The sequence below is a fragment of the Mercenaria mercenaria genome, chromosome 16 (assembly GCF_021730395.1).
Source record: "Mercenaria mercenaria strain notata chromosome 16, MADL_Memer_1, whole genome shotgun sequence".
Classification (NCBI taxonomy): domain Eukaryota; kingdom Metazoa; phylum Mollusca; class Bivalvia; order Venerida; family Veneridae; genus Mercenaria; species Mercenaria mercenaria.
Genome location: NC_069376.1, coordinates 22,382,623 through 22,392,479, shown reverse-complemented (window position 1 = coordinate 22,392,479; position 9,857 = coordinate 22,382,623). Strand labels below are relative to the sequence as shown.

General features: G+C 34.9%; 1 protein-coding gene across 1 annotated transcript in view; it reads left to right on the top strand.

The window, feature by feature from the left end:
• Positions 1-538: 538 nt before the first annotated feature.
• Positions 539-9,857, top strand: part of LOC123540119 (G-protein coupled receptor GRL101-like) — a 329,156-nt gene continuing 319,837 nt past the window's right edge. The window contains exon 1 of the mRNA XM_053526350.1: positions 539-1,627. Coding sequence (XP_053382325.1) covers positions 1,501-1,627 — 127 coding nt within the window. The 5' untranslated portion in view covers positions 539-1,500. The remainder of the gene's footprint in view (positions 1,628-9,857) is intronic.

Sequence of the window (9,857 nt, the reverse complement as noted above, 5' to 3'; positions counted from 1 at the left end):
AGTACTCACAAAACCATGTTTTAATGAGCCCGGGTGGTAATTGCGAAAGACATGGCTACTGAATGCAAACATTCTTAGAGAAAGGCAGTCTTCTTCTGTACGGCAGGTCAAGGCAATCTTCGTTTTTTAGCATAAATACGGAATTGATCTTGGAATGGGCATTTTCATTGAAAAAAGACTTTTTCTTTCAAGAAGAAACTGTACCAGTTTACACGTTCCACATGTCTATGTGAATATAATAGACATGCTTGTGCGTATGAATACAACAATAACACCATACCACATGCCTTATGTAATTTGTAATGATGAAACCTAATCATATTAATACGTCATAAAGTTGGACTGGCATTCGGACCTCCGTGACTGAATCAACATGTTACATGAAGCCGTAAAACACTTCTTCAAAACAGCATCCAAATATAAGAAACTGCTAAATACAGATTAAGTTCCGGTATTTTGAACATTGATTTAATGCGTATAATGTACGCACTTTACGTTTCGACATAATTCCAACATGAACTACTGAAAGGATAAATCCGGCAAAATTTATCAACAATACTTCTATCTTATTTAAACCATACTTGTGTTTGCCTACCATTGAATTAGTCTTGTTCGGAATATTAAACAGTTCGTCGTAATAATCAAGAAAACAGTAAATATACAATCATGTTAATAATTTTGCAAATATTTTTTCCAATACGTTTGGAGATTGGAAGAAATTACATTGCTATTTGAGAGAAAAATTAGGAAAATAAGAACGTATGTTCTTGGAAAGCATACAATCATAACCTAAGTGATGTTATCAGTCTGTATGTACAAATAAATATTGTTGTGTAGAACTCTGTAGATTAACCAAGTGTATAGAACGGTTCCTTCTTTATCAAAATTGATTACTGACTTTCTGTTTAGTTGAACGATTGTCAGTCTCGCTGTAAGGCGTTCAGATCATTGCGCGCACACGGCTTATGCTTTGTAGAGAAAAATACTTTTATGGAATTGTTTTTATTCAATCATTTACGTTTCAGTGACACATCGCTTGCGGAATTACAATCCTATTATATGTTTGTCTCTCAAAAATATAATTAATACCCATAGGCTTACAGACTGCGTTTGAATTATTTACTAAAGTTTTCTACATCAAATCAACAACTTATTATTTAAAGAAGAAAACTGTTCTACATCAGTTTGATTCAAAAGAAGAAGTACTTTCTTTTAACAGAAGAAAAGATGCAAATAAGATGAAACTTGTGGGAAATACTGAGTGACCGTGCTACTGAACACTCTCACTGAAGGAGTTTGCTCCGAATTAAATTCTGACTTATATTTAACCTGAAAATCTTTTGGTGATCAAGTTTTTTAAACAATCTGGTTTTAATATCGTCCACAGCATTTGACAGGACATCAAACAGAGAAAGTAATCTCCTGGACTTTTTCAGGTGAACATATTTCATATCTGATAGAAATATTTTAGTGTGGACTGAAAAGGAGATAGCAGCTCGTATGACATCGTCAAAAACCAATTTGGTTTTACACTTTCAATATTTAAACGTATACTATATGCGACACAGCTCTACAATGAGACTTAAAAGAATAATTCTACTCATTCTTATTCAACTCTGGACTCTAGGTAAGTTTATTTTATTATCATCTTTTGCAAGTATTTTACGTGCTGTGTCAGTTTTATTGCCAGCTACTGTAATAAAATGTGTTTGTAATTTTAGAAAACTGCGTTAATTATGTATTAATGTAGCACATTTTTGAGATATTTATATTATTTTCCCCATATTTTAAATAGAAATGATTGCATCAGTTCAGAAGTATTTTACACAGGTTCATAAAATTGTTTGCCGTTTGTTGGGCAGGCTATTTGACTGTAATAAATTACTTCGTAAGTAAATGATTATGACATTTATAGCAAGAGAATTAAGGTAGCAAAGGGTGCTGTGATACCTCGCCTCACTTCGGGAAAACAAACATAATAACAAAACAAAAATACTGTGCTTGCAGTGTTCTTCAATGTATATTTTTGTACGCCTTGCATTTTTTATTTCATAAAAGTACTGGTACATGTGTATTTACTTATGGAATTTATTATTTCTTGGGAACTCAGTTTTCTATATTAATTTGTTCATAACACATATTGCACTAAAATACTGCCAGCAAGGGACTTGTATATAAAAAGATATGCGTGCCTCTAAACAATAAACAATTAGGAAAAGCTAATATATTAATAGAGAAGTGTCAAACCAGTCTGGTAGCGGATTATAAAGCTTGTTCAATGAATGCTGAGGAAAGCCCTAGCTGTTTAGGGAATTGTTCAATAATACGAAATATTATGTTTACGTTGTAATGGTACAGATTTTCAATGGATATCAGGAAAAGAAAATTTAGATATAATCAACTATTTTTTTCACCGTTCACCAGTTTGTCTTAAAATATAAACTAAATACTAGTTTGTAATATAGGGTATTTGCTTCCTTCTTACATGTATTGTATGTAAATATAAAATCAAATGAAACCATGTTTTAACTGTTGTTTCAAATAACAACGACCAAATATGGCCCTTTTAGCTGAAACTAATTATAGCAATACTTTTCTTGATGTAATATAATAACAAGTGTCATGAAACATTTATGTTTAGAAAAAAATCTAAACTGTAAATTTACATCTGTTCTATTCTATTGTGAATCGAAATGTGCGTAGGTTTGAAGTTATTTCAACAAAGTTTGACGACATAATGTAGAGTTATTTCACCTGTCCACATGTGTATTATTATATTTAATCTTTAGACCGATAGTAAGTTTTTTATTTTGATTGATTTATTGTTTTACTGGCCGGTTTCTGTTTATTCCAGGACGGATTTTGTATGCCGGATCTATGTTTTTTCTAGATTATCCGGATAAATGACTTCTAAGACAATAAGTTCTGTCTGGTTTAACAAACATTTAGTGCTATATATTATATTACATTTAAAATGTTCTTAGGCTTAATGTTTAGGCAAGTAGAAATCCGGAACATTTATTTCAGCAACTTCAATGTACGGAAACGTATATTGACCCCCCTTATATATGCATCATATAACTTGAATATTAATGAAATATCTAATTTCTAAGATATGAAACTAAATATATGCTATAACTTTGACCACAAATTATTCTTGTAAAATCATATAAAATGTTTTGATCGAACATGTTTATGTTTACAAACAGAAGTATGTATGTAACAGATGTATATATTGACGTATGTTTGTAATCTCAAATGAAAGAAGTTACGTTTATGAAGACAAATAACCCCTTCTTTAAAGATGATTTTTATCTCCGTAAATAAACATCTGTTAAGTATAATTACAAACTTCACCAGCGTGCGCGTTTTCCAGCTGTCAGGAGGGAAGATGGCTCATCACACCCCAATGAAATATTTTTTGAACCGGGTCTGTTATACTTACACTTTGTATTCTTAAAACGATAGCTGACATCAGACATACTATTGCATTTTTTTTAAATCTCAGATCTCCTAATGCAGCTTTAGTGAATATAAAAAAAAATCTGAATTATTCGTTCAAAAAGAAACAAAATGCTTCTAAAACCCTTTGCCATTGGTTTCTATGGTGGATGATTTCTGCCATTTCGTGTTGGCGGGGCGAAAACACGAAAACTCGACAGAAACCTAATTTGTCGTGTTTTCGTGTTGTCGTGTCGGCGGGCGAAAACGTAAAAACGACACATTTTACGCGAAAACTCGACGTTTTGGAGGGCGCCGACACGACAAATTTATCTGTCGAGTTTTCGTGTTGGCGGGTATAAATATATCGTGTTGGCGCCCTTTATCTGTCGTGTTTTCGTGTTTTTCCACCGCCAACACGAAAACATGACAAATACCTTATCTGTCGAGTGTTTGTGTTTTCTCCCCGCCTACACGAAAACACGACAAATACATTACTTTTGAGTTTACGTGTTTAGCCCCGCCGACATGACAACACGAAAAACGCTACAAATACTTTTCAGACATTGTAGAGTTACTCCGAAACCTATGGTGTCTGGTTTCTGCCATTTCATGTTCCTTCTTTTAAAATGTTGTCAAATAGTTTTTATACATAAAACATGTGATATTTAACAATCTTAATAACAGGACATTTGTTTTTTCGTACTTAAATATCACTTTGATAAATGCGCGTAGAGGATAATTATCTAAACATGTCATTCGATCAGATTACTTATTTATGTGGAATAAATAAATAACTTAACGGAAAAATTCGCTTATGTAGTGCTTTACATATAAACTAAAACAACAGCTATTGATAATTTGCTAAATATTTAGAAATACAGATTACTTTATATATTAAATATATACATAATCATTTGAAGGACTACTTTCACATTCACCAATACATATAACTTGATTAAACCTTCCCATTCGTTTTATATATTTTAAATATAAGGGGGGTCAATATACGTTTCCGTAGAAGGACTACTTTCACATTCACCAATACATATAACTTGATTAAACCTTCCCATTCGTTTTATATATTTTAAATATAAGGGGGGTCAATATACGTTTCCGTATCAATGGATACTAGCTTTTCTTTGTTTATTGAAATACGGGTTCAGTTATACATCTTGTATCAACGGGATCGTTCTATATAAATATAATATATAAAATTGTCAGCAAATATTCTAAAATGAAAATTTGTTTTTGGTGAAGTATTTTCTGTGTGCCTACCTCACTAAACAGACAGAAATTCAAGATAATGTTTGAGAAATATTTGTGTTTTTAAAGTCGTGATCAAAGTTAACAATAGGAAGGATGGAATATTGACAAGTACTGATGTATCATTTAGTGTATATTGATAAGTAGGTATGTTGATATCCAAGGAATTCAAGATAAAATCTAGCAGTGCACGAACAAAGCAAGCCGCTGTGCACATGTACATAACATGTATACACACATGTATATGGTATACCTGCATGTTGTGTAAGGTGTAATTCATTTTCATTAGTTGATACAACGTTAAACAAAAGATTCTTTTGCAGTTAAGGTTAATCTCCACCAAATCAAATATAAGCGTAAGTAGGTCTAGTCACATGGAAATCCTAATATTTCTTCTTTTCCTCGTGTCCTTCCTCAATAGCATCGTGTTTTCTTTTAATCTAGTGCATATTACTTGTAGCATTCTGTCGAAATCTGCAAATAGATAAAATGGCGGCGTAAGAATTTCAGGTCCCCTTTATGTGACACTGAAAGAAGTGAAACGTAGTTAATTTAGGGGGTTGTATTTAAGGAAGCGTTACTGTCTTACACAAGATTCGGCTTAGCAGGTTCCTTCTAGCGCATACGAATTAATATTATTACGTCTTTTATACCGTGTTCACACTAGCAGATCGGTTTTATTTTTATCAGGCACTAATTGGCTATAATTGGTATTTGACATTTAAAACCCATCAAAATATAATCTAGTTTGCGTCCACACTAGGCAAAGAAATGTGGTTTAAATATATACAAGCAATGTTGGAAGTAAACAAATATTTTGCAATAAGGAAAAAAGGTTACAAAGAAGGAGGATGACAGAAACAAGAAGGAGTCATCAATGTTTAAACTTTTGTGTTCATCTAAAAAATTCTGTTCATTCCATCTATGGTCAATTTTGAGCATCAGCATGACTCCATATTGCAATTTAATGTTTTTGCTTCATCAACACTCCAATTACTTTTGCCAGCCATAGCACCAATTGTTTGATACAAAAGAGAAACGCATGGTATTCTTCAGCCAAAAGGTAAGATCTGGGGACTTGGGATTGTAAAACCAGTTATAACTCACATTTGCGTTCACACTTGTAAAATAATGTAGTATTACTTTTTAATATAGTATTAAAACCACCTCCCGAGGTGGTTTTAATGCTACATTACAGAAACCACTTGACCTTTACATAATTCACGTTTTACACCACATATAGTGTGGACGCAAACGAGTTTAAAAAATAAACCCAAGTTAATGTAGGATTAAAAGCGTAGTCTGAACGCGGTATTTGTTCCTTCTCTTGAGAAGGAACTCTTGCGCTAGAAATACATCCAAACTGTTGTTTTAGATTGAAGGTTACTTTGTTGAAGAGCTTCTAATGAAATGATTACAAAATACCGAATACATCTTAATTTATTAGACAGTGAATGACAAATTATATTTGTGGACTGCATGACAAACAGAGGAGTTCAATCAGAAAAAACTATTAATTCTAACTAATTCAAACGTTTCCCTATCCTACGGGATAGGAAATTCTGTCTTACAGATGAGAATTAGATCTTACCTAGTTAATATACACATTTAGGCACAATCAGAATAAACGATTGAGGCTTATTCATTTATTTTAAATTCTATATCATAATTTGTCATCTCAGTTTCAGCTCGACTATAAAGAGGTTCGTATACTGAGGGCTATCCTGCTAGCCCCGACGCCATAGCTTGGTTAGTTTTGTCGCACTTTCACTTGATCTCTGTTATAGCTTAACTAAAAGTGTTTGTTTCTCATCATCAGGCACATAATATGACACAACGACTACAACTTTTGCGCTAATATCTAATAGATTATATCCACAATTACTTATAATATATGGTTTAAGTTTTGGTCCACTTTTATCATATCCCTGTTATTATCAAATGTATTAATGGTTGTTCCGCATCATTACCTACATAATATGACAAAAGGACTATCTGACACAAATTTAGAACAGTTGTTCCGCATCATCAAATCATCACCCAATTTATATGACACAAGGAACATATTCCATATCTGTAGACACAATGGCAATAACTAAGGCACTAATATTTCACGAATTATCTCTTTTTCTACTAAGATTATCTGGTAAAAGTGTTGATGCACGTTCATTTCTTTTTTTACAGTTTTACAAAAATTTCAAACTTAAAATAATTATTCCACATCATCTCCCACATCATAAGACAAAAGGTCATAACTGAAAAATATTTCTAGTTATAAAGTGAAAGTTCTCGAGGTAGATATAATGCAATTTTTAATGAATAAAAATCCATTTTTTTAAATATGTATGGCAACATGCCTGCCTTTATTATTGTTAAACTTGAAGCGTTAGAGCATGTCTAGCAGGCATTGATAAGTCAGTATGTACAAATTAAGAGCATATCTCAATTAAAGAAATGTACATACTAGAAGATATAAACGTTGCAACTATCTTGCTACATGAACATTATCCCTTATGCCAGGTGAAAGACATTTTCATTGTTGTAATATAGCCATGGGTGTGGCAACGTTAAATGTCGCAACCACCGTTAAATGTCGCAAGGTTGACGTTAAATGTCGCAACCACCGCTAAATGCCGCAAAATCATCTGCCGCTAAATGTCGGACCTTTAACGTTAAATGTCGCAAAAATTTGCCCACCGTTATATGTCGCAACACCAGCGCTAAATGTCGCACATCCTATTTGACACTATTACATATATAAAACAATTCCTTGTGTATATTTCAAAATTTCATTTTACGTTATTTACAGTCATGAAACTTCAATAATAAATAATATGGTGTTAGCTTTAAGCTTAACGGAAGTCATACTCGTACATTCTTGTATACTTTTTCGAGGGATGAAGAATTAACAGGTCTATGTTATCCCAGTAATTATCTTGATAATAAGTGCCGTTACGTATAGAAACAGAAGGATCTTGGTGGCCCTAGATCGCTCACCTGAGTTCCACACATTGCTTGAAAAGTCACACAAGAAAAATATCTGTGAAATTATTTTGTTATAGGGCCAGTGTTTTAGAACATTTATATTAACTAAATACGATCTGGTAATGGCGTTGTGTGCTTCTCGGGGTTGGGTATGGATGGGGAATGGGGTGAATGATGACACAGAAATCTGTGACACAAATTTATTTACATTTTTTGAAGGGGGAGAGGTATGGGGTTTATGTGTGTATGTGTGTATGTGTGGTGTTTGTGTGTATGTGTTTTGGGGCGGGGACGGGGGGGGGGGGGGAAGAGAAAGGAGGATAATGTGGACAGGGAATATGAGACTAAGCCAGACATTTTTAAGAAACTAAAAGTAAAAAGTAAAATCAAAATGCCCACTCGTACCTGAAATAATCTACAGGGGGACACACAGGACCTTCCTCCACCATTGAAGCTGAATAGTCGTCATTCGACTTTAAATGTAAACCTCCAAAAAGAAATAGAACCCATGACTGATTAACAGAAAATCTTAGTTTTTACAGTGCACTGGTACAAAACAACACTGGTCTGGATGGCTCGCTTCAAGGTAAAGTTCACACTTAGGTGTAAAAGGCATAATTTTGTGTTAAAGGTCGGATCGTGGCCCGGATCGGCCCCCACCCTCGCCCCCACCCCACAGTGGGCTGAAAAGTGACCTATACTCATTCAAGTTGCACCCAACTAACTATTTCGAAATAATATTTTCTCAAAAATCAGTTTTACTGATATAAAACAGATTGGGTTCGACTGGACTAATTTAGCCCGTATATTGGATAGAAGCCAATCGCTTTGTATACGCCAGAATGGACGTAAATTACGTTATGTCCGTCCTTCCGTTAGCAAAGTCTTGTCCGCTCTGTAGCTTTTGGACCCCTTGAAGGATTTCACAAAACTTGAGACAAATATTCAACACATCGAGACAACGTGCAGAGCGCATGTTTGGGTTGGCTTGCTTCAAGGTCAAGGTCACACTTAGGGGTCAAAGTTCATATAACTTTGTTTCATGTCCGTTTTGTAACTTTTGAACTGCTCAATGGATTTTAAAGAAATTTGGCACAAATGTTCACCACATCAAGACGACGTGCAGAGCGAATGTTTTGGATGGCTCGCTTTAAGTTCACGGTCACACGTAATTAAGAGTAAAATGCCAAACATTTGGGCATAAATTGCTCCGCATTGCGTTGCTCCTTTTATGTCTTGTTATATTTGGTACCATGTGTGGCAACGTTAAATGTCGCAACGCCGCTAAATGTCGCAACCACCATTAAATGTCGCAAGGTTGACGTTAAATGTCGCAACCATCGCTAAATGTCGCAAAATCGTCTGCCGGTAAATGTCGCACCTTTAACGTTAAATGTCGCAAAAATTTGCCCACCGTTATATGTCGCAACACCAACGCTAAATGTCGCACAGCAAAATAAGGTAAGTTAAACAGTCTTCACAACTTAGAGATAAGACTGGGTAATGCATGCTTGATTTTGGAAGGGCTGAATTGACCTTTCACTTTAATCTGCACGTTTGCTTTTCAGTGGTACCGCGCCATACGTACGTTATATTTCATATGTAAAGGTTTGAGCACTAACGTGGTACTCGCCACAGTACTAGATTTATTTCAGGTCTGAACTATGTAATTCTATGGAGTCCTGTTTAGCTCATGAGACATTAAGCTCGGGCTCCGTATTGTCGCGCGTTGTATCGCATGTCTTTAGTCGACCTGAATTTCGTTACACAACAGGCCAGGGGCCAGAAATTGTTGATCGAGGATGGGAGGTGGGGATTGGAAGCGTGGGTGGGTGGGGGGGGGGGGGAGGGGGAGTGGGTGGGCACCAGTTTAAAACTAAAGCGTCACCGGCGACGTACGGTAGGTACGGGGTTCCTCTGTCCGTATTTGTGGGAAAGTTTTTTATAAGCCAACAAAAGTGGGGTTTGGGGTGGAGGAATCGGCTCAGGCAACAATCCAGACCTTTTACACAACAGGATGTTTAACTACGCGACACGAAGACTGTATTTTGTACCAGCTGTAGAAAACGAAGATTTTCTATTAATCAGCCATGGGTTCTATTTCTTTGTTTGGAGGTTTACATTTAAAACCATAAGGTGACTTTCAAGCTTCAATGGCGGAGAAA